The sequence below is a fragment of the Lontra canadensis genome, unplaced genomic scaffold (genome assembly GCF_010015895.1).
Source record: "Lontra canadensis isolate GAN:19392208 unplaced genomic scaffold, GSC_riverotter_1.0 scaffold3, whole genome shotgun sequence".
NCBI classification, from domain to species: domain Eukaryota; kingdom Metazoa; phylum Chordata; class Mammalia; order Carnivora; family Mustelidae; genus Lontra; species Lontra canadensis.
In genome coordinates this window covers 55,522,439-55,548,437 of record NW_022630997.1, presented here as the reverse complement: position 1 = coordinate 55,548,437, position 25,999 = coordinate 55,522,439, and the positions used below count along the sequence as shown (strand labels likewise).

General features: G+C 36.9%; 1 protein-coding gene across 3 annotated transcripts in view; it reads left to right on the top strand.

Moving 5' to 3' along the window:
* BICC1 (BicC family RNA binding protein 1) overlaps window positions 1–25,999 on the top strand; it is a 261,380-nt gene that overhangs the window by 199,793 nt on the left and 35,588 nt on the right. For all 3 annotated transcript variants that reach the window (XM_032842699.1, XM_032842690.1, XM_032842707.1), the window contains exons 4-8: window positions 20,415–20,494; window positions 22,254–22,412; window positions 24,032–24,085; window positions 24,529–24,723; window positions 25,174–25,425. In XM_032842699.1, coding sequence (XP_032698590.1) covers window positions 20,415–20,494; window positions 22,254–22,412; window positions 24,032–24,085; window positions 24,529–24,723; window positions 25,174–25,425 — 740 coding nt within the window. The remainder of the gene's footprint in view (window positions 1–20,414; window positions 20,495–22,253; window positions 22,413–24,031; window positions 24,086–24,528; window positions 24,724–25,173; window positions 25,426–25,999) is intronic.

The following is a 25,999-nucleotide window of genomic DNA, read 5'->3' as shown; positions in this document are numbered from 1 at the left end:
AAAGCACACATTTATATGGAATAAAGGAATATCAAATGATTTTGGCTTTTTCTAATGAAAGGAGGAAGGGAAGTCAATTGAACTATCAAGGGAGAAAATTTATTTGCATATCTGTTTGCTACACTTATTTTGCTTTGCTTCCAGCTGTATAAAATTTAAAGTGTTATAAAATAGTTAAAAGGCAATGGAAGGGTAGAATCAGAGAACTTGGAAAGATGTTTTCCAAATGATGTGTAGTTTTCACTTACAGATATTCAGTAATCTGTTGCTTATTTTTGTATATTAACTATGAATGATAGAAATGAACATTTGATGGTACCAGAAGAACTGATTGAAAAACAACACATTAGCTTTTTTTTCCTTATTGATTTCCTGAAAGACAAAGTTTATTTTAATTCCTTTCAGACAAAGACTTCTTCATTTACTTTATAAAAATGTAAAGCTTGTTCTTTAAGGGTATGATTTAAGATTTTATAAAATAAGAGATGACGAATTTATGAAGGGATAATGAGTTTGTGGGAAACTAGATAATGCTAAGATACAGATGAGGTCTCTCTATCTTTGAAGTAGCTGTCTACAGAAAAGGATGGGGATGGGAAGAAAGTTGATTACTTTCTAACTGAAAGAGGAGATATACCAATACTAGGGACAGGGGATAGTGACAAGATTTAAAACTGAGACAAGAGAAACACTAAGAAATGTGTCAGTGAAAGACTTTGAGCTCCTTGAGGCCTAAATCAATTTCCATCTAAAGGAATTGGCAAGGATACCAATCAATACTGAGTTTTACAGATGGTTTATTGTGATTTCCCTTGTTTGTTAATTAGTTCTATCTGTCTCTATTTATTTTGATAAAGTTTTTAGAAAAATGTAGAAGTATTTGTAATTCAGTATTATAATACAGCTGGAAAAAGGAGATATGCTCCTCTAGATAAGGGTTGTTGAGAGTGGGCAGCTAATGAACTGTTCAGGCTGCTGATTCCTTAAATCTGTGTGAAAGAAAAAGTAAATGAAGAAGGTGATTTGGGCTTCTCTTCCGGAAATTGCAAAGCAAGCATTGGCTGGGGAATCTTTGATTTTGGGGAGTGTGCCATCACCTTCTAGGAGTCTAGAGTAAGTGCCTATATAATGTTTTTTTTTTTTCTTCTTCTTTTTTTGAGTACAGGTGAGAAACAATGTTATGTTAGTATCAGGTGTACAACAGTGATTTGACAACTTTATCCATTATGCTGTGTTCACCACAAGTGCGGTGACAGCTACCATCTGTCCCCATACATTGCTATTACAGTATCATTGACTGTATTCTCTTTGCTGTACTTTAATTTCTGTGACATGACTTATTCCATAATTGAAAGCCTGTATCTGTATAATCTTTTTCGTGAATACAGTTCAAGAACTGATGGATTTAAAGTTCTTATCAGTCACTAATAAAAGCAACCACTTCCATACTGACTTTTGTATGAAAAAAATTCTTATGAAACATTTCTATCAAAAAGGAAATGGGAGCCTTAAATCAGATGAGAATAGATCAAGTTGTAGAAGTTAACTTTGTTAGGTAGGTGTGGGGTGTGGGTTTCAATTTGAAACCAAACTCCCTTTCAAATGATCATTTTAACTTGGCACCACTTTCCCTCATGATACTAGTTTCCCAACATGTCTTTGTTGTTGATTTACTTCAGAAAGAACCTGCACATGCTATACACCCAACCTTGTATGGGCCAGTTCCTTCCCACTAATAGAGATCTGTGGCCAGGAGACTCACAGAACTGATCAAATTCAAGGCCAACAAAGTGAAAGCTGAGGAATGTACAAACATAGAAAAACAAAAATTATGGAAACTTGAAGAGAACAAAACAAGAGACTATAAGAGGTGCCACCGATTTGAGGAAATATGGTCAGACATTGAGACTTGATTTGCAGCCAAGCTTGATGGGAATGTCTGTGGCATATTAGAGAATGTAGTTGTCAGGTTTGCTGAATACAGAAAAAAAAAAATGTTTAAAGCATGCAATGGAAGTGCCAAAATCAAGATCCATAAGGTTTTTACATGATACATTATATAGTAGTATCTGGCCAAAAATGCAGTCAACTTTGTTTTCTTTTTCTACATTATGTGGTAAAAGAAAGAGGAATAGATTATAAAATGTCCATCATCTCTCTTTATAAACTCTGGGGGTCTGAGTCAGCCCTGCTGCAGGAGAGGTCCAGTTAAATGAGTGCCTTGGTTGTTGTAATAGGCCATCTCAGTGCCCGTAATATGCGTGACATTAAACTTCTGTACATTCTCTCAAAATTTTCTGTACATGGCTAATTGACATAGCTTTTATTATGAGATGGAACTTAATAGGCATTGGTCAAACTTGCAGGTGTACTTTGAAAACCTTCAAAAACAAAGGGTTTTAATCTCTTTCCAGATTAGCCTTAAAGGTACATTATAGTGCCTGAGCAATTTCTTCCTAAACAAAGGACACTCAGCACATTATTCATTGCTACAGCAATGTATTGGTCAGGCTCAGTTGGAATAGAGAGTCTATTAGAATTTCAGAGGTTCTAAATGTAAAGACATTTAGATACATACAGACAGCTGTGTTATGTTTGTTTCAAGACCCTGTGATCTTTAACCTTTGTGAATCAGGGAAAGATATGGGAGGCCACTGAGTGTTGAATTAACACTGAGTGTTAATGTGACATGATTTTCTTTCTATGCAGATGTAGTTCTGTCAAATCCTCAAACTTCTACAATCTTGACCATCTCTATCAGGGATAAAAATAATAGAGTCAATAATGAATAAACCCTGAAAACATATCGTTACTTTAAAAATATTGGAGACTTTGGGAAAAGTTATTGCTCAAAATGTATGTCATTTTTTCTTTTCTTTTCTTTCCTTTCCTTTTCTTTCTTTTTCCTTTCTTTTTTCTTTCTCGTATTATTTAGGCACCAGCCAATGTAGCTGATAGCTTGAACTAGTCAACTTTCAAAGATGATTTAGCAGTTATGAGAGTGTAGCTTTGAGCTTTTCCCAAGACACTATCCCAAATGACTAGTTAAATCAGGGTTAGATGGAGGAAGAAAATGTTTTCACATATAAATGAACCCAATAAATTTTGGAATTTTCAAAGGAAAAAAAAAGCATGATGATTTCTAATAATGGATGGTGCCTCCCTGGCCAGTACTGCTGAAGTGAATTACTTACATGAGAGAGATTCAAGAGGGGTTTAGCTCTGAGCACAGACCAATGTTTGCATTAAAGTAAGACAAGATCACACGCTTCCTGTCTAAACTGTGGAGATCCCCATTTCTGCCAAAAGGATAGAAGACAGTAACAGATTTTGAGCCTGCCATGTTGAAATTGAAGAGTAGGAGGATAATGAGAAGTTTACTGGGTGGCTGAAACTATAGAAAGATCAAGGTTGGGAAATTGGAATTGGGAAACATCGGAGTATTGGATGGGAGTTAAAGCTACATAAGTTGACAGATTATCCAGGTGAATGACATACAAGAGTGCCAAAGGGGTACCCTGGGAACAGAGGAGGAGAAGCAGGGGAAGAGACTGGAAGGAATACCAAACGAAGACTCAGAGTTTAAGTGTAGTGCTGTTTGGGGACCCCCCAGATGATACAGGTGCATTAATATTTACTAATGTTTACTAAGCACTTACTATGAAATAGTATTACCACAACCATTTTATGAGTGAGGAAACCGAGTTCATATCAGCAGAACCGGGACTCATACCTGATAATAACCAGTTGCTTACATTAGGCTTGTGACTGTTTAAGTTGACAAATGATCAAACAAAAGGAGCTAGAAATTACTGAAAATTGCCAGAAGCACAATTCCATCAAGGATCCGTAATAATTCCGTTTATATACCCTGACACTTTAGACTGAGCAGCAGAAGTGGGAAAAAATCTGGTTTATATGACTATGGAGAAAATTCTCTACACGTGGAATGCCATATCCTTTCCGGACACCTTATTGGCAAAGAGATCCATTAACTTGGAAGGGACCTGGAATTCACTTGTGGTTAAAAAGGGAAAGAAATAAATGCTTAAGGCTGTAAAAGCATATAGAAAGCGAAGAAGGTGATATGTGCATATATGCTGATACAGCAGAAGGGCAGAAAATCTGAGTAAGCATAAAACCCACCCTTGGTTTTTATGAGAGAAACATACAGCCTTGAAATTGATCAGTAATTTCCATTTTCTGTTCCAGGTTAGGCATTTCCCACTTTTTTCCTTTTAAAACAGGAAAAAGAGGTGGTTTTTTAAATTTTATGCCTTTAATTTTCTCTAATCCTTGCCTGATGGAGATAAAAGCATAAAATCAGTGGAATGAAATTCAGGAATGCTGAGGAAATGAAAATGGAGCACTAAACTTAGGCAAGTTCGACAGTCTGACTTGGAAAAACCAACAGATTATATGAGAACAAACATTTCAATCAGTCATTACTACTCTCAAATAATCCAGGTGATACCTATGTCACTGAATCTGATGCAAAAACTGTTATTAGAAGAAAGTTTCTTTCCCTCCCATGGATTACATAACTAAATTATGGCCTAACATTCCTGGGGAGACCAATTCATGATTCGTTATTATGATTTCATAGGTACTGTGTGGCTTAAAATATAAAAATTCGGCTTCTGAAGGACCTGATGGTGTTCAAACAGCACTTCTTTAGTCCAGACATTTTTATTTATATTCATTTACTTATCAAGCACTTTTTTCATTTCCAAAGAGAAGGTAAATCTCAGCCTAACTCAAAACTTTCATGTTGTGGATTTGTGGCATTCATGTTAATGAGGTTGCACATAATAAATGCCAATATGAATCCTAAAACATGTTCTCCCCATCAAGGACATGGGAGTCCCATTAATAACAAAAATGTGAATGTTTATCTAAGCAACAATTCAGATAAGTCAGAACACAAATGAAGCATTTTGACTTTTCTCCAACTTAAATTTTGGATTCTAAGATAAGGACCCAGAAAGGGAAAATACTTTTTTTCCTGCTCTAGAAGGAAACTTCTCTGATGCTTTTGTACTTACTAATAATCGTCAGAGTAGCTGATGCCAATTGTATTTCTCCTCTCACCCTATTAAGAACTGACCCTATTAAGAAAAAAAATCCTTATTAAAATTTAATCAACAAAAGCCAGTGTTACAGGAAAGGGTATATCTGTTGAAATCTGCCAGTGAATCCAAACACCCTCTCTTTTCCAGGCGTATGATAAAGTTAGTCCTTAGAGCATATGAAATCTTTCCAGTCTATAATAACATTAGCATATACATTCTGTTATTGGATGCAGCACAGAAATATTCCCATTTGACTCAGTTCAGTTCTTAGTCACTCTTCCAGCCTTACCTGCAAAAGCTGCCTCTTGCTGGTTTAAAAATCTCCATCATTGCTGGCAGGATAGTGGTACTTCTCTCCAATTATATTACTACGTAGTGTCTGGTAGTTGCAGAAGTGGCTCATGCTGCGTTCTGTTCCAAGAAAAATCAATCTGTGAACCAGATTAAGGCCAAACCTGGTCTCGGATAGCCAAGACCCAAGCGACAGCGCTGCTGGGTGGGAATCGAGGGCAAAGGCAGGGGGCACTGCCTGGTGGGAAGGATGGAGCTTGCCAGAATAATGCAGTAGAAGACAGACCCCATGTGCATAGCATTTTGATTTATTGTTCCCTTGAAAACGGAGTGGGGAGAGTAAGTGGGCAGGAGGGCAAGAAAACGTTTCACTGCCTTAGCATACACATTTTCATTTCTTTAGTGATGTAAATCATAGTAAAATTTGGATCATACCAGAATTATCAACTGAAGGACTGGTAAGGTATGTTTTCAACAATGAAAGCATATCATTTTCAAAGCAACCCCACCTTTCACACCCATATTTCATTAGGGAAGGATTTTATACCGTTAAAAATATAAGTATCATGTCCTGTATGTATATTCTTTGATTTTAACTAGTACTCTCTGAATTGCTATTGACCCATCTGTGTTCACATGATCAGTCCTGAACTCGAGGACTCAGTATTTGCTCCCTTTCTTTGGAAAACATTTTTGGGAATGTTGGTGGCAATTTAGTTTGAGGTTCTCCCATCATACACTGTACTTCACTAACTACACTGTGTTTATATCTTAACAGCAAGAAAGCTAAAGATCCCAAAATATTCAATATTGGGGGCCTCAATTCCTAAACATGGGCAGTAAAACAGCAGGTATTCAAGTAGCAGGGCCAAGGACTTGCATACTGAATTGAGTTAACTTTTGAAAAAAAGTTTGAAAGCTGGACTACAGAGTGTTTCAAGTTTGCATGTCTTTATTAATGTCCATCCAAAGCTATCTAAATCAGTTCTTAGGTTTTAAATTAAAATTGCAAAGTGAAAATTCCTTAAAGTTTTCTGAGAAATTTCTTAACAATATTTAGCAGATATAACCTAATTTAATTTTTTGCTTAAAATGCCTTAACTGTAGTTTCTGATATGTAAGTATCATTGATATGTTACACTGTGAAAATATGTATTGTAGAGATGTTATAGATTTATGCTAAATTAGTTTTGATTTTCAGATTTTAGAACTTACTGCAGCCTTAATCAAATAGTTTTCTTTTTCTTTTTTTCTTTTTTTGTTTGAGAGAAACATTGAGGTGATGGCAAAGTGAAAAAGTAAATACATTCCATTTTAATTCTTTCTTTTCTCTTTTCAAATATTTTCCTCTCACAAGCTATGAAGAAAACCTATCTTCATCAAGGAGTTACCATGCTGATATGTTGAACATTCCTAATACTCCTTAAAAAGTGAGGGAAAACAAACATATCAAATGTCAAATTGCATATAAAAATTTCTCTAAAAAACAGGAATAACAGTTTATCATGCTCTCACTCATCGTATGTCTCTCTGTGAAGATGATACCAAAGTCTGACAGGAGTTTCTCATTAAAAATCAAACAAAACAAAAAACACACTAACAGAATAAAGCTAATCTGAGACATTTTAATATAACTAATACTAAAACTGTAGTTAAAACGAAGAGACATTTTTTGCTCTTGATGGGACCGTCTGGGAAGGGGAAATGCAGGGCTAAACACCAGATGATGTGAGAAGGTTCTGGGGGTTTGGTCATTCAGAACCACTGTCACCAGCTGTGAGTGTCTGTGATGCTGTCACAAATGCTGTAAGGCAGCTTTATCAGGGGGATCTAGAGGTTATATAGACTTGCTGGACTCTGCTAAATCAGACCACATCTCTGAAAGAGGTAAGAGCAAATAAGAATATGTCTGGAGAAGAGCTAAAATGGTAATCATTCATTAATAATAGCTAACACTTATGGAGCACTGACTATAATAAGGACACTGTGCTAAGCCCCTTATGTTATCCCATTTACTATTATTTATTTCTCACAACTATCTGTGTGTATGGACACCTACTTTACTCCATAACCTACCTGTACCAGAGGTTGAAGATTCAGAAAATTAAAATTGCTTCACTTAAAATCAGTTCATAGAAGGAGGAGCTGAGGAAAGTAGGGGTGATTGCCTAAAGACGGAATGAATGAGCCTAGCAGGTGGCCATGCCAGAGTGGGAAGGGCGGTATGGGTGTGCTGGGGGAGTGCACTCTTGAGTACAGACGAGGTAGTGACACATGCATAAAAAGACCAGGAAGCAGATACCGGTTACTCTAGGGAAATCCAGATGCTTATCTAATTTGAAGATACAGTAAATAGTATGTTCTGTGAAAGATAGAAAAGCTGGACATGGTGGCTTCCATGAGATGAAGAAGGCTGCAGACTTAAGAATGGTGGGTGTGTGGACAGTACGGTAGCATGTGATAGGGGACTAAGGACTGACCTCATACTGGACTTCTGTCTGAGGACTGGGCAGTGAAAGAGAAGCCCGCAGAGATCTACATTGCTCTGGAGGGACCTGGTGAAATGTAGCATTTGGGTTGACCTTAAGGCGGTGAAGATTGGATGGATGGAGCCCAAAGTGAGAATATGGAGATGAGAAGCTATAAAACATTATGGGGAGTGTTTATGTTTGGTTGTAGTGCAGCTTATCTGAAGGGAGTGAAGGGAGGTGAAAGCTGGATAGCTGGGTGCAGTCCTGATCATGAGGGCTTTGAGAACACAACAAACAATTCAAATTTTTAATTCTATAAGGTTGGGAAATCTTGGAAGGTTTATGATGAGGAAGATGGTTTTGGGAAATTATTGTTAACAACTAACTTTTGCTTTTTGTGAAATGGCACACTTTCTATGACTAAAAATGCAGCAAGTCTAGATGACATTTGGAGGAAGGTGTGCTGAGAGTAAGGAGGTTTTAAAATCTGTGGTCACCTACGTGGCCCTGACTGAGGAGTCCTCACCACAATGACTGGACTTTGTGAGATGTGCCTGGCCTATTCTGGTGAACACTCGTGAACTTCGATGAAGGAAGGGAAGGAAGACTAGAACATTGTTCCATTCCAGCTCTGAAGTTCTTTGGTATATGTAGGAGATGTACTGAATCAAGATTTTTATATCATCGGCTGAATAAAGATTTATTTCTGTAGCAGAATGATAAAGGTTCTAGGATTTTTACTCTAATACAATATGTAGGATTTTTTTTAAGTAGTTGACTTGATTCAATTATGCCTTCTCTCACAGACCTTCCATTCTTTCTGTTACTACTTTCTCCTGTGTCTTTTAGAATAACTGAAAGAAAGAGATGATGAACACAAATTTGGTGTCATCTTTTTGGTTAGCTTTCATGTTTTAAATATAACTGCTGAAATTATGCCCCAAAACGTAATTGTTGAACATTTCTGAATAGAAGACAAATATCAGCTTGCAGTAATGCCAAACCAAAAGTGAATCCTTAAAGTATTTTAAAATATGCTCTCTTAATGTCTTTATAAAACTCCTTCTGCTTAGATGAAGACTTCTCAACTGTTTCAGCCTCTTTGAGAATCTGCAGATCCATTCAGAAAAACTTACCAATGCATATGTACACGATCTTTGAATGCAATTGGAAGCAGGTTCACCAGCTCCACAAAGATGATCCATAGACCTCCCCTGCTTCAGTAAGAAACTCTGACTTTAGGATGACTAATGGTTTGCAGAAATCCTACTTCTAGAGATTTGAAGTTGGCACAAAAAAATGTATGTATGTAGTTAAAACGGTGTTTTTTGGGAGCGGAACATACAAACAAATGCCTTTAGAGGTAAAAAATTGTATGGAAGCCAAGAAAATATTAAAGAAGTTTTTAAATGCTGCTGAATCCACACATATTTCTCAAAGGTCCTATAAACATTACAACACATTTATCAAGGAATATCTGAAGGTGCCAAGATACTTCCAGTAATGAACCAGAATAAACATGAACATATGATAAAAATACATTTGCTTTAACAGCCTCTGGGGTCAGGGAGAAGGACAGAGACATGAAAGTGGGGGAGGGGAGGAAGGGAGCAAAAACTGTGTCACAGTTCTTGACTATAGTTGTGAAGTTGAGTTGTGTTGAACAAGAAGAAGAAATCAATATTTTCAAAAAAGTATCTGCTGAGACCTAAGGAATTTTATTCTTAACCTATATAAGGCATGGACTCTACCCTGTAAAATTTAGTGCCTTACAAAGAAAGACAAGCACAAATGTTGAATGAGCTTCTCCATTTCAACACCCCCAACCTCCTGTACATTTTCTCATCAAGAGAAAAAAAGGAATTGGTGGAAAACGTGTTAACAGTCTCGGTCTGACAGAAAGCAGAATTAACTCCAAAAGATTTAAATAAACTTGAATGCAGGACTGAGTAAAAGGACAAGCAAATAGTTATTAACAGGCGATGAGGCACAAAAGCTGGCAAGAACCAGAGCCGGGATCCCCCATGGGCTGTGGGGCAAAGGAAGGACAGAGTATTATGGGACCCCTGTGGAAAGGGACTGTGGCAAGGGATTGCCCAGTGGAGTTGAGCTCACGGGGCTGCACAGCTGCTGCCAGAGATGCTGGTTTGGCTTCCTGGGTGCAAAGCAGGGCAGAGCCAACTGTGGAGAATGGCCCTGGGGCAGTGGCTAATGGAGCATAACCAGGTACATTCTCAACTCTTGGATTTTCCTGCTAAGACAGAGAAATCCTGGTGAAACTGTTATGAGGGCACTACCTTCGAGGTTATTATTTACTTATGTTAATGGGTAGTTTAATCATACCCTGAGAATGATACGTAAATAATGCTTTCTTAAATGTCCTTGCTTGTGGGGACATTGGAGAATTCTTTCAAGAAAGAGGACTGAACTCCCATTACCAGGATTGTTCTTGTTTCCATTTATTTTGGAAATAGTTGCGGAAGGAAGAAGGAGATGTGGCCATAAATGTTTAAAAGAATTCCATGTATAGTTAGTGGTGGCGATAAACATATGGTCTTCACCAGCTATTGGACTCTGTTCCAACCGTGTCTTTCAACTGCTGTTAACCCTGTCATTATGTATTCCTGCTCCATTTTCACTGGGGAAGGCTGTGTTCAGAGCCAAAGTACATTGATAAAATTTTAAGGGTATGGCCCAACAAATAAAGAGAGGTAAAGTTCAGAAACTGCATGGCAAAAAGCCATCACAGAACTGTAGATGAGAAAGAAGGAACTTTTCAAATTGAGAAAACATTTGTCATTATCATTAACATTTTTAAAGGTCTAAATTTTTAAGGGAATTCTTAAAACATTATGCTTGGAAAACAAGGGGTTTTGACAAGATTTAAAGTACAAGAATTTAACTTGATCTGAGGACTTTACTGATACAGATGATCTTCTTTTTCCACATTTTAAAAGTATACTTTTTCATGGTAGAAAATACAGAAGAGCTTGAAGCATAAAATAAAATAAAAATTACCTGAGACCTTATTACTTAAAAGTAATCACTAGTGGTTGTTTTCCTTTTTATTCTGCTCAATATATATGTATCCTTAAAATAAAATGATGAGACTGTGATTTTTTTTTAAGATTTTATTTATTTATTTGACAGAGAAAGACACAATGAGAGTGGGAACACAAGCAGGGACAGTGGGAGAGGGAGAAGCAGGCTTCCTGACAAGCAGGAAACCCAACCTGGGGCTCGACCCCAGGACCCCGGGATCATGACCTGAGCTGAAGGCAGACAGTTAACAACTGAGCCACCCAGGCGCCCTAATACAGTAATTCCTTACGAATATTTCCAGTACTTCATTACTCTCCAGGCATTTTGCACCATTTTTTATTTCCATCCAAAGTATATTAGTTTGCCTAACTATATCCTTGCTAGCCTTGTGATTTAAAATCTCCCCCCCCAATTTTGTAAATAAAAAATTATTTAGTAAGGTTGAACTTTATTCAAGTTAATATATTTCTTGACCATTTTTCTATTGAGTCATTTGGGACAATTAGTGTATGTTTGCTTTTTGTTTTTAATTTGTAGGAGCTCTTTCTAGAGAAAAAAGTTTATTTAATAAGATCAATTTTGCAAATACTGTATGATTCTGCTTAGATTAGTATTTAGAATCTTAAAGTGAAAAAAAAGAATGGTGGTTGATATAGGCTGGGGCAAAGGATTATTACCTTTGGATAAACGTTTGGTAAATCCTGATTTAGAAACTATTAGACTTCAAGGTAACTTTAGACATTTTAATTAAGAAAAATAAAGGACCATCTTGAAGTTATATGATAATTTAATTTATAATTTTGTGCCCCAGAAGATATAAATCTCTTAGGACTGAGAGATTAAGACCTTTGGTTCCAGTTTACTCAAAAGAGTTCTCAAAAAAGTATGAAAGAAACAAATAATATACAAAAAAATGTTACAGTAGAAGACAGGGACATGACAATTGTTTTCACTATGTGTGATACATAAATAAATCTATTAGCGGCTTTTCAGCTAGTCTGTAGAAAGCTGGAGTAGGAAGAAGGGATTGGCAGATAGACATTTTCCCCAATAATTGAAGGCTCATTTATTTAACATTAGGTACTTCCAGTTTTTGTGAAAATTACTTTCCTGATATCATGAACAAGCTTTATTTATTTATTTTAAAGATTTTATTCATTCATTTGACAGAGAGAGATCACAAGTAGGCAGAAAGACAGGCAGAGAGAGGGGGAAGCAGGCTCACTGCTGAGCAGAGAGCCCAATGGGGGCTCGATCCCAGGACCCTGAGATCATGACCTGAGCCGAAAGCAGAGGCTTAACCCAGTGAGCCACCCAGGCGCCCCTATCATGAACAAGCTTGAAGCAGTTTTTAATACCCAGAGTCACATGAACCGTTAATTAACTGCTCTTCAGTGCAATCTGTGAAGCTTTCTCACTAGATCTTACAGTAAAGATGAGAAAGGTGGAGAATTTTTATGCCAGTCTCGGGCTGGCAAGTTACTTTTAGAACTGAATTCCTAAGAGTTTGGTTTTTCTTTTCTTTTTTTCTTTTTTAATTTCTTTTCAGCGTAATAGTATTCATTGTTTTTGCACCACACCCAGTGCTCCATGCCATACGTGCCCTCCCCAATACCCACCACCTGGTTCTCCCAACCTCCCACCCCACGCCCCTTCAAAACCCTCAGGTTGTTTTTCAGTGTCCATAGTCTCTCATGGTTCACCTCCCCTTCCAATTTCCCTCAACTCCCTTCTCCTCTCCATCTCCCCATGTCCTCCATGTTATTTGTTTGCTTTTTCTTACATACATCCTTAATTGTGCCTCAAATATCTTCAGAAGACAGAATTTCTGGCTTTTAAATTTCTTCTCTTAGTAAGCTGGACGTAAAACAAACAGATTTTTTATGTGGTATGATGTGGTCAAGTCTTCATTTACGGTACTTTCCTTGTCTCAAGTGTGTGAACCCTTAAATGCATGGTTGCCTTTTGGGAATGGCAGCCAGCAGTTTTGTGTTAGGATTTTTCACGAATAGTCCCAGCTGTTGTAAAAAGGAACAGTCTGCCCTGGCCACAGATAACAGCACTTTGGGTTTAGCCCACAGGCAATACCACTGGGACCTTCCATGTACACTGTGAACATCAGTATTCCTTGGAGAGAGAATGACGATTAGTCATTTCTGGCTCCTCGAAATTCTTGCATAACTTGCTGTTATCTCAGTACAGCTCCAGGGAAGGCTTTATCTTGGCACATGCCTCTATCCCCACTGCAGTGCTCCCTCCTTCGTCAGATGGACCACTGAGTATTAGCCCTGAGCCCTGGGACTCCTGTTCCATTCAGTGTGGGTTCTCCTTCCTTATCCTGGGTCCTTGCATTATTGTTTTTGTCATGCCTTGTGTCTTGGGCTTTGTTCCCACTGCGACAAGAGTTGTCCATCTCTAGCTCATACATATGTATGTGCCCGTCCTCCCTTGTAGCAACCTAACACTGCCAATGCTTTCTGTAGAACTGTTACATAGAAATCATTCAGATGATTCCAGATTTCCTCCTGGCACTTAAGTTTCCTTTCCTCCCCCTTGTCAGAATCCTTGTCCTTACTATCTCTGGAATATAAAGCTTGGATACCAAAAGGCTTCAGAAACTAACTGAGTTAGGCTTTGTGTTTTTAGCTTTCTTTTTCCACACTCCATATTCCAGAGCTAACTTTCTCTTGTGCTTTGGATTTTTCTCGCCCTCATTTTGCATGAACAGCACTCTGCAGTTTTGCTTGTAGTTCAGTTTATACTGTGTAAGATAAGGTGGTTTGTAAGATAAGGTCGTTTACCCTTTTCTAATTCTCACACTTCTTAAATACATCTGTTCTTGGTTATTTCACCTGCTATGCCTTGATTTTGCTTAATACTTTGTTTGCATTTCATTGTTCTTCTCTGAAATTATTTCTAGGTTTTTGCTGAGTCCATAGGACTTGTTTCTGATTACATAAACAGCTTTGATATGGTACATAGGATCTTAACAGAGAAGAGGCACGTGCCTTACTTACCCCTTCCCTCTCTCATGCCTTCTTTCCTCCTAAAGTTGAAACAACTCAGAACAATTAGAAGAGCATATTGTCACTATATTTTGAATGCTTTTATTGCTGATTATTTTGGAGATACTGGCATTCTATCAGTAAAAGTTCTTGCGTATCTTCTAGATAGCTGTGAATTTTCAAAGGGTAATGGCTCTTTTCCACAGTCTCCATTTTGGGATGTGAATGCACCCTTTCATTTAGCAAAACCTGCCTAAAAGTGCTCATTACTGTAGTGATGAGGGCACCTCACCTCCAGTCACTGCCAAATAGTTGAACTGAGAAACATCTTGAAAAAGGTGTCGTACTTTCTATTGTTTGATTTGCTCATGTCACTTATGCCAATATCCTGTCAAGAACACACTTCCTCTGTTGAGTATTAAGTTTCACTCTGCCAAATGGAATTTTGATAGAAAGTTATCCTGGGGCATCATGGTGTTTAAACTGATTATGTGTACCAATGGAAACATCTTTTTCTTATGAAAACCAGGTTTTTTAAATTTTAAAACAAAATTGCTTTTGCATTTCTCTCTCTTCTCGTCTAATTAACTAGGAAGCGAATTTTTTCTTTTAAAATAAGTAAGGATTATTTTATACCTTATTCTAAAGCAACATATTTGGTTAAGGGAATGCCTGCAACAGGTAGATTTGGTTTTTTTCTTAATCCAATTGTAATATCTGATGTGTTATAGCTGCTCACCAACATTTTATCTTAAATATTTATAGCTTGGGTTCTTATACCTACTCTCCAAATACACTTTTTACCTTCTTATTCTAATTCAGTTTATTAAAATCCTTGAAAGAATCTGGGAGTCTATATTACTGGCTATAAAATCAGCTTAAAGTGCATTGACTACTGTCATTCTGTTTCATTTCTTTAAAATAATTCCCAGTAAGATTTAATGAGTCAGTTCAGGTTTCCTCCATCTCTTGCTAAAACACATAAGTTCACTTAAAAATCTGATAGCGGAAAAAAAATTGTGATATCAGTATGTTACTTGACTTGGATATAACATTTTTGTTTAAAAAGGAAAGTCTGTTTCTCAAGAGGTCAGAAGGAAACTTTTGTTTCACAGGAAAATATGGGCCAAGGCCCCATGACCAAGAGTCAAATTCACTTTTGTTGATCAGCAGTGACTTGCTAATGTAAAGGAACAGTGATCAAAATAGCACGTGGATTGAGCGGTATCTAATTTTGAACCATGACATGGCTCAGATAGGGTTTAAAGGACCACTCCCATCTCCATATGCGGTTTTCCCTGCATTTGTTTGGTGCCTACAAGCACATTATTAAGGAAATGCCAGTAGGGTGAATACCAAGTTTCATCTATGTTGATGGAGAATTGCACATTCATAGAGTGTGCAAAACAAGAGGAAAGCCCAAGCTGCGGTCTCTGAAGCCAGTCGTGGATCATGGCAGATCAGTTTCACACCATTGTGTTTAACTGCGTACAGCCTGAGGCTCTTGGAAACATTTAGATTCTTCAGTAAGAAGCTCTTGAAATACCAAGAACTTGGAAAATAAAGTTATTTATGAGGTTAGTTTTATTTAAGAATGTTACAGTATTGCTTGACAACAAAGGCATTTGGATTTATTTGAAAGTATAATGATATTCTGACCAAACTCCCTCATTGAAGAAAGTCTCCTCCAGAGATTCAGTGACTTTTTCAAGGTAACAGATCTTGTTTATGACTTACTTATGATTCAGAACGTATTATCATCATTGTGGAATTTATATATTTTCCCTGCAGTGTGAAAGGAATCTATTGCGGAGTCAGTCATCAAAACCTTTAATACATTCTGCTTGATATCTGCTGGCTTTTCAAGGCATTTCCCTATATGATCCTAGTCAGCCAGTACCTGGGGGATGTCCAGGCCTTTTTCTGAGTCTTGGTTTATATTTTGTGTTTCATAAAATCCTTACCCTACAGCACAGTCTTTCTTACTTAAAAAAAATAAATAAATAAATAAAATTCCCACTACTACTTTGGAACTCACTACTCGCTAGCTGTGGATATATTCCCAGTGGTTGCAGGGAATTTCAGAGGAAGTTGGAGAGGCCTATCAACCCTGACCGCTTTTAACGGTGGTGATGGACCCAGCCCCAGCCAATGTCCTTCTTATTAGACAGTTTTAAAGGCTAAGACTTTTTAGGAAGAACTTGAAATAAAAGTGAAGAGAGCTCCAAGCCAAAAGAAAGTGAATTCTGTCCACTGCTCTCTTCTTATGGATATGAGGCCACTTTGACAGTTTTATATACATTCATAAAAGGTACCAAAGCCATCTTGATTTCAGGCCACGACATGGAACTTTTTCCCTGTAAACAGAAGTGCAGCGCTAATATTATGTCTTTTATTTTGGGTGTTGTGGGTGGGAGGAGTCAGGTTAGTTAAACTAGGGATTTCCTGTTGTTTTCTCTCTCCAAGAGAAGCTGCTGAGAATGAAAACATTGCTTTGATTTTTTGGTGTTGAATCTTTTCACAACAATACTTTCATGGAGATAGGAAAGTAGTTCTCAACAGATCATTGGTGAAACAGTGATGGCTTGAATTGATCATATGTCAATAATCCATTACTTTCTGTAGCATAATAAATACAATGATAAAGCTGACATAAATCTGTCCTATACATTTTGCTCTGGAATAAGAATGAAATGAAAGGAGGTTTAAGCTTGAGGAGAGAAGGAAAATGCAATAAAAATTTTTACTAATGTTTCCAGGAATGGGAATGTATCCAAGTATGGGAAACCAGAGAGTGCAACCAGAGTACCAAGAGCTAATCTTTTTAAAATCATAACTAAACTTCACTTAAGCTCACATAAATATCCCAACTTTTTAAAAATATATATATTTACTGAAAATATGGTTTTTAGCATGTATTCTTATAAAAACAATTGTTGCCTTATCAACTCTTTATGAATTTCCATATGGAAGTCATAAAAACCTTTTTTGCTCAAAGGTTTAGCTCTTTTGCAGTATACACATAAAAAATACCCATTTTTTACCCATGTCCATACAACTTCATATAACTTATTGAAGGTTGGAACACCATTTGGTCTTCCTCTCTTCCATGGGATTACACCGCAGAAGTGTAAACAGATTGATTAGGCAGAAGTCTAAAATCCACAATTCTGGATGGACATCTGAGAGTTCTCTCTATTTTTATAGAGGTACTGAGATAAAAATATTTGAAGTCAAAATGGTTCTGGGACGCCCAGGACCTATGATCACCTTAGATATGAAGTTTAGTCTCTTCTCATGAACTTCCATCTCCTCCGTCTAGGAAGCCATTTCCAGAAACAGGGGCTCCTTCAGTCCATTCACCTACTGTTTAATGAGTATCTGTTACTTGTCTGGCACCGAGAAGTTATAAAACCAATTAAGACAATCCTTGTATTTAGAGAGCTTGTGGGTTGATTATAAAGCAATGGATAATTATTTTTAGAGTGAATATCTCAAAACTTTCATGCCCAAATTGGAGTTGTCCTTCAAAGCAATTATTTTGAGTCAGGGGAGATTTTACAGTCATTCCCAATACTCTGCCATCTTCCAACAATCTTCATAGCTGGCCCATTCTTTTATGTTCGTTAATAGAGCTAATCCTGTAACTTTTCTCCATCAAGTAGTTCCAGAATAGGTCTGAGTAAAACCTCAGCCCCTTGCAAGGATACATTTAAACTGTGAAGGAGAACATTCATTGAATACAGAGAACTGAATTTCAGGATTTGAAATAAGCACAGTAAGTCCAGCCTGGAATAAGAGCTCACATCCTGTAGATATCTTCTAAGCAAGGGCAAAGGAGGGCATGAGGAAGACACTATTATTGGCCACTTTAGCAATCTAAACCAGAATATTATCATGATTGTTTTTCTCTTGATTGATTTTCTCATGATTGTTTATGAGACTTGATTATTTAAAAAGAACCATTTTCCAAACAAGTGCTGATTTGGGTCCTGGAGACTGTGTGTTGTGTGTACATCTCTATGTCCATTGATAATTTATAATTTTAGGTCACTAGATGGTGCTCTTTCACTTTGAAACAAAATGTATTTTCCGTTGCGGCGTTTGCTTTTCATTTTATTGTTCTGTTGATACAGAGTTGGTAGAAAATAAAATTCTCTCATAAATTGATATGAGGCTTCCTGTCCCTCTACAGGTGCATAGGAATTTTAATGTGATTATCCAACCTGTACAAGTAATAGGTTTTCATATTAGCATACCGCTCAATACTTAACTGTTAATTTATTTTGTAAGAAAATGCATTTTTCTCCTGTAGAACCATTTTATGTTATATATACTTGGCTGATACATAAGACACTACAGTTATATTTTTATGTGGTTTTATCTGTTCTGTCCTACACATGATTGAAAAATAACTTGGGAAACAAACAAAATGCCAAATTACTGGATCCTGAAGACCCAGGAATGTACATTTTAACAAATGCTACAATTTAATGCAATCAGGTGTATTTTGAGAAATGCCAGGTTCTTATCCCCCAGTAGTAAGCATTTTCAGTGGAGATAAACATCAGAGTCAGCCGACAGTAACTAAAATCAAAGTCAAAGATAGCTGGGTTAAAAATTTTGAATGTAGATAGCTCGTAATGTGAGTATTTCCTAGAGGAGCCATAATGGATATAATAAGAATTACTGAAGAAAATGCTTTGTTTACATAAGTATGTTGAAGTTGGTGAGAATCTTACAGAGAAAACGTGGTTCCTGTTAAGATACACTAAAGAGTAAGCGATGTGAACATGATGCCGTACTGACTTCAGCTTGTTTGACATCCGTTTTGCCCTACTTTTAGGCCCGTGACCTTATAATACCTGACACTTAAACGTTTTAGAAGGTATAAACCAATCCTAAGATCTTTCATCTTCATAGTGTTCCTGTGACATGGCAGGCATCAGAGGAAGGATTAAAGAACAGGGTAAGGAGAAGAGTCTAAGGCCTAGGGCAGCTCCAGGGAGATAGTCTGGGAGGGAGGGGTGGTGCGGGTGGCTGGAGGTGACAGCTGACTCAAATTAAGCACAGCTGTTGGGATGTCCCCGCAGGAGGCCAGAGGCATTCCTGAGCTCTGAAACTTGGTGGTGCACTGTTGTTGACTGTGATTGCTCTGTCCTGGTCTTAAGAGCCTGTAGCTATAGTACAGGGTTTCTACACTCCCTCCCCACCCCTCCATCTTTCCCTCCCTTCCTTCCTCTCTCTATTCAGTCGCTCATTTTTACCTTATGAATATGACGTGCTCATCATGGCATTGATTTTCAAATGGACTGTTGGATGGGGATACATAAGTCACAGTATCAGGGAAGTATGTGGAATTTGATAAAATTCCCACCAGGTGATTCTCTTTTCTTATCCTAGAGAAGTGATGGTTTGGAAGGACTCAGTTGGAACTGCTTCTTAATTGTAGAAAATGCTCAGCAAACATTTCCGGACCCCGTTGCTGATCCTGAAGTGTAGTTCCAAGTAGGAAGGACTCAGCAGAGAAGGTGTGCTGTAGGGGGTCAGTGAGGTTGACATCACTAGTGATGGTGATGATGAAGACTTCTCTGCTCTTCAACCTTATCACTTTAGTCTAATGGTATAGAACTTCTGGCTTCCCCCCAGATGGTCTTGGTCTCTGTCACGCCGACCCATGGGGTAATAGAACACCCTGTTGCACGGGAGACTTGGAAACCTGACAAAAGAGAGAGGTGAAGAGGCACATCCTCTGTCTCCCTGTATATAAGACTGTAAGCTGCATCTGGACAAGTATCTTTTTCTTTACTAATATATCCTCCAGCCCCTGGAATAGTGCCTGGTACATAGTAGAGTTCAGAAAATACTTGCTGAATGAATGTTTTCCTTTATAACATTCTGTGGCAGTAATCAATAATATTGATTATATACTAATACATATATTAGTCATTTAACACTAATTCTGAATAAATGCTGCTGAATCATAATGTTTTATTCTAATAATCTTGGTATGTAAAGATAAATTCTGAATTAGGTTATCACATAGTGTAAAAGTGTGAATCCAGAGTTGGAAGACGTTGGATTGTAATGAATGAGTCTCTTAGTGGTTTTCTAGGGCAAGTTACTAAACTGCTCTGTGCCTTAATTTCCTCAGGAAAAGAATCTTACAAAGCTGTGGGGTAGATTAAATGAGTTAATAGACTTAAAGCCTTAGATCAGGGTTTGGAATGTAGCAAGAATGTAGTAAGTAATAAATTGAATTTATAAATTCTTTACTTGTTTAAAAAATAATTATGTGATAAACTTATTTTGCAGTTCAATAGTTTAGACAGCTTTCAGAAGGAAAAAAGTCCACATAGAAAAACATACTCCTTGGGGATTTTCCATATTCCTGTTTTGATTACAATGTTAACATACCTAAAATGAATTAAATATTGAATTTCTTATGAATCTCTTTTCTTACATTGTAACATCAATTTTAAAACAAAGAGTTTGGGGTTTTATATGAGCCCTTTGTTTTTGATTTCTTATAGATCCCCATATTAAGGTTTCTGGAAAGAAAGAAGATGTTAAGGAGGCCAAGGAAATGATCATGTCTGTCTTAGACACAAAAGTAAGTGAATGTTAAGGACACTCAGATGTCAGAACCTTGTCTCTGCAAGGGCTACTTCATGCTGTTATGAAAAGAACCATTTGGAGAAGAAAAACCAGGAGAAAGTAATGGTGGGTTTTAAAATAAGCATGTGTGATTCTACAATGGATGTAAAGTTAGTTTAAAATTTGAATAAGTTCTCAAGCTAGGTAAATGAATAATATTATATATATGTACTCATACACACACACATGTGTATGTACGTACATATAAGTACATATATATGTGTGTTTGTAAGTATATGCCATCTTCAGAAATAGACTTTGATGCTGATTAGTATAGGGCAAGTGATGAAGTTTGGAAGAATTCTCATATTTGCCTTTATGATGCCAGAATGATCTCAGTTGTATGTGCGTGAAACTCGACAACTTTGTCTTATAACTTCTTTCTCTCTCTGCAGGTATAAGCTAGATAATAGGGAAATATAATTGTAAAAATGTACACTGATTTGTGAGAATTTATTCTAGTAAATTCTTCTAAATCATGTATTACTTGGCAGGCACTTTGCTAATAAGCATCTTACAAATATTAACTTGTTTAATGTTCATAACCAACTCAACACAGAGATATTAGGGAATTTGCCCAGAATTCAGTAGCTAATAAACAAAGAGGTGGGATTTAAATCCAGGCTGTCTGGTTCTTAACCACTATGTTTTGCTACTTGGTATTTCACTGAAATGGTTTCTGATCTCTTCTTTTTTTTTTTTTTTTCTTTTCTTACTCTTTTTTATTTTTAAGACTTATTTGCCTTACAATTATTAAATATTCTAGAATCTTTTCCCAGGAAGAATATTGATTTCCTGAACTTCAAATGTTAAACTAAAAGAAGAACTAAATTTAAAAATCAAAGTGTTTAATGGATATGTTTAAAATTAAAAAATTAAGGCTATGTAAAAACCATTGATATTTTTAACATCTTGTTGCATTTTGACTTTCTAATTTTAGTTTCTGAGGACTGAAGAATTTTTACATCAGTCTTACAAATGAGAAAATATTTCATGTTTTTCTCATTTTATAATACAGAATTTCCCAAAATTAAGTACACAGATTCTAATATGATCACAGTTATTCATTATGTCTTAGAATGTTATATTTTGCTTTATTATAACTAATCTTATACTTTGTGTTAGTTTAAGTAAACCATGTTACTTCTGGAGCTCTGTGATTTGTTGGCCCTTCCTCATTCTTCCTATCACTGAGAATAACAGGTCTGCTCTGTAAAGTTTGACCTACAGTAATAGACAAATTGTGAAAACAACATTTACAAATACTTTCCTATTCAGTTTTGAGTTTTATTTTTATTGTTTCTGTCATAGTTCAACACTCCTACTAACCTATATATATTCAGTCTTGTAATTATTTTCATTTTTTTGTTATTTGAATTAAATGTTTCATGAATAATCTCTGTTAAAGAAAAAACTGAATAATTTATTTGTAATTATGCCTGACTTTATTTAAATGCTGCTTTCCAAAAAGTTATCTTGGTAAAGGGTGTATCTTTCAATTTATTCTGACAGATCTGTCTTAAAGTGAGAATTTCTTTACTATAGCCAAAGAGAAATAGAAAATATACATTTATAGATTGAGATGATACTACCAAGAAATCTATAGGGTTTCCCGTCAGGTCACTTTTTGTTAGTACTCTTGCCTTGGAGAAAAAGTGTTTTAAAGAATTGTTCTTTTTTCATGCATCAAGAATTAATACATTATTTCCGTATAGAGTAATCGAGTCACCTTGAAGATGGATGTTTCACATACAGAACATTCCCATGTAATCGGTAAAGGTGGCAACAATATTAAAAAAGTGATGGAAGAAACAGGATGCCACATCCACTTTCCAGATTCCAACAGGAATAACCAAGCAGAAAAAAGCAACCAGGTGCTTTGTCTTTTTGCATGAACTTTTTGCATGAATTAAAGCTTTAATTTTCCATATGCATATCTTTTTTGGGAGACAGAAGCACAAAAATAACCACAGACATACCATATGATCTTGCTAATATGTGGAATCTAAAAAAACAAGACAAAACAAATGAATAAACAAAAAGCAGAAACAGACCTGTAAATGTAGAGAACAAACTGATGGTTCCCAGAGGAGAGGGTAGTGGGGAGATGGGCAACAATGGGTCAAGGGGAGTAAGAGGTACAGGCTCCCAGTTATGGAATGAAGAAGTCATGGGAATAAAAGGCACAGCATGGAGAATATAGTCAGTGGTATTGTAATAGCTATGGTGAACATAGCATAACTTCTAAACTTGTCAAATCACTAAAATCACTTGAAACTGATGTAACATTATGTGTCAACTATACTCAAAAAATAAAAATTAAAAAAATATATATGGCCCCTTTTCAAGGAGACTGAAGGTGCTCTACTTTTTTTAAGAGATGATGCGTAGGTAGGCTATAAACTTTTCATCTCTAAGTGGTTGTAGAAGGGCGGGAGCAGCGTAAATGTGATGGCAACGTAAAGTGAAGTCTCTGAGACAAGGCCCAGAGAGCATTAATGTGAGGAAAGGACCTGGAACTCTGCCTACTCCAAGCACGCGTCCACTGTGGGGATTCTGTCTGTAGCCTCACACACATGGTTCTCCAGGGTGCACCACAACACCTTCTCAGAAGCAGTGCCCGGGTGCCCATCTTCCTTGCATTGACTAAATTATGTATGTCTTTAGTTTATACACATTCTTTCTAGTTTTTGTGTTTAAAAACAAATGAAATTCACCTGTCCATACACTTTCAGTATGTGATGATTGGATAGTATTATTTGTGTTATTTGGAAGTTTCCTCTCTAATCACAGTTCTAGAAACTGTCAGCCACAAAGATGAATAAGGTGACAGTCTTTTCTCTGTGGGGACAAATGTGACAGTGACATAAAAAAGGAAGATAGAAAGCAATGGCAGTATTCAAAATATTTGACAATTGGTATGGCACGGGGCATGATCTATTAGGAACAGTGCCCTAGAGCCCCATGCTTCTACCCTCATGCAAGATGAATTCTTTAGAAGATGGATCATGGGAAAGTTCAGAGGATCCCGGGAGAGAGCTGGAGGTAGTGTTGGAGCAATAATTACTTTTTACCACCTAGCATGAAATAGTTCAATATTTTGAGTATTTACGGCAGCAATAACATTGTACAGTCATGTACAGTACAGACCTGATATACAGTATGCAGAAGTTTAAATAAAAGGTAAAAAATACAGTGAACCAGAGAAATGATAAAGTGGACAGGATGGCATTATGGGGACTGTGAAGTTTAGCTAAGTCCAGGGGTTGATGTAAATCAAATGACACCAATCAGCAAAGGAGCTCATTAAAATGCAAATTATGATTAAGTAGGACTGGGTTGGTGCCTGAGATCCTTCATTTTTAACAAGCTCCCCGTGAAGGGCAATGCTGTTCTTTCCTGGATGACATTTTGAATGGCAGGGGTGTGAATGGACTGGAGAAACAGATGTGGGCTCGATTAAAATCTAACTTTGTATTTTCTACTTTTGCAGGTATCTATAGCAGGACAACCAGCAGGAGTAGAATCTGCCCGAGTTAGAATTCGGGTAACTATTTATTACTTTAATACTGTAAATCAGTGTCAGCAATGGTTCCATCATAAGGCAATAAAAATATCTTCGTGTATCAGTTTATAACCAAATCGTATGTTCAGTAGTTTGGAAATAGTGACAAAAGTTGTTTGAATGTGTTGAAGATATTTCTTAGAGAGATTCCAGATTGTACCTGACTCAGTTTCTCTGACGATTTTAAAATGATGAAAAAGAGGCCCAAGGAAGAATTCCACAGGCTGTTTAAGTTACAAACTCTCAGGTTTCACAAAAGACTCCTTTCATTTGAGAAACTTTACAAACTCTACCCAAGCTTATGTATGTAATAAAAACAATTTACCTTTTAGAATTCCATCCTCAGAAAGGAAGGAATAAGTTATGCACATCTCTGAATGTGTGGTGATTCAGCTGTCTGCTTGGGCTCTCATACTTTCATTTAGGAGCTGCTTCCTTTGGTGCTGATGTTTGAGCTGCCAATCGCTGGGATTCTTCAACCAGTTCCCGATCCTAACTCCCCCTCGATTCAGCACATATCACAAACGTACAACATTTCGGTGTCATTTAAGCAGCGTTCTCGAATGTATGGTGCTACTGTGATAGTACGAGGGTCTCAGAATAACACCAGTGCTGTGAAGGTAAGTAATTGAGATAATTATAACATCCTAAGTGTGCAAATTATGCAAGTTTTATTTTTATTTTTTTTAGATTTTATTCATTTGAGAGAGAGAGTGAGAGATAAAGTGACCACAAGCGGTGAGGGGAAGGGGCAGAGGAAGAGGGAGAAACAGACTCCCTACAGAGCAGGGGGCCTGATGCAGGGCTCCATCCCAGGACCCTGGGGTCACGACCTGAGCCACAGGCAGATGTTCAAACATCTGAGCCACCCAGTGCCCCAAAGCAAATTTTATTTTTTAAAGGATTTTAAATTTTAAATTAATTCATTTTCCAGAATTTTCCCTTGAATTGCATTTTGGTTTATAGAATGTGTTGAGTTTCTCCATAGTTATTAGAAGTGCACTAGAGTCTTTCCTTGTATGTGGACAGTTATTCTGTAGGATTATTTCTTTCCTACTCTTCTCTCGTAGGAAGGAACTGCCATGCTGTTGGAACATCTCGCTGGGAGCCTGGCATCAGCTATTCCCGTGAGCACACAACTAGACATTGCAGCTCAACATCATCTCTTTATGATGGGTCGAAATGGAAGCAACATCAAACATATCATGCAAAGAACAGGTGCTCAGATCCACTTTCCTGACCCCAGTAATCCACAGAAGAAATCCACCGTCTACCTCCAGGGCACCATTGAGTCTGTCTGTCTTGCAAGGCAATATCTCATGGTAGGCTTACTGAAATTAGTGTTACAATTTCATTTTATTTTATTTACTTCTTTGGGTACAGTGTATGTGGCTACATACACCTTACTACTGTGGTATTTATGAAAACACTTTGGAAGCCTTGTCAAATAAATTTCTTGCTAAAAGGAAGTAAAATAAGAATAAAGTATGTAATCCCTTACAGGCTCAATTTCATTACATAGGCGAGTAATTTCTTTGCAGTATCTTTTTTTTAACTTAAACTAAACACAGAAGAATATACAATGAAATAATGCACCAAATTTCATGCAGGGTGATTATTTTCACCTGACATGTAGTATTTGTCCGCATTTGACAAAGAAAGTCTATTCAAACAGAAAAGTAAAAATACCTTTTACCCTCAAAGAGACAAATTTTGGTAGCATGAAACGTGTGAACATTTCTCAGATCTCTGATATAATTTAAAAAATGGTATTCAAGCCACATATTTGTCTTAATGCTTTGAAGTAAATAGCCATTATATAATCATTACTGCTTCCTATTTAAAATGTGCAGTATTTCTTTTTTTTTTTAATTTCTTTTCAGTATTCCAGAATTC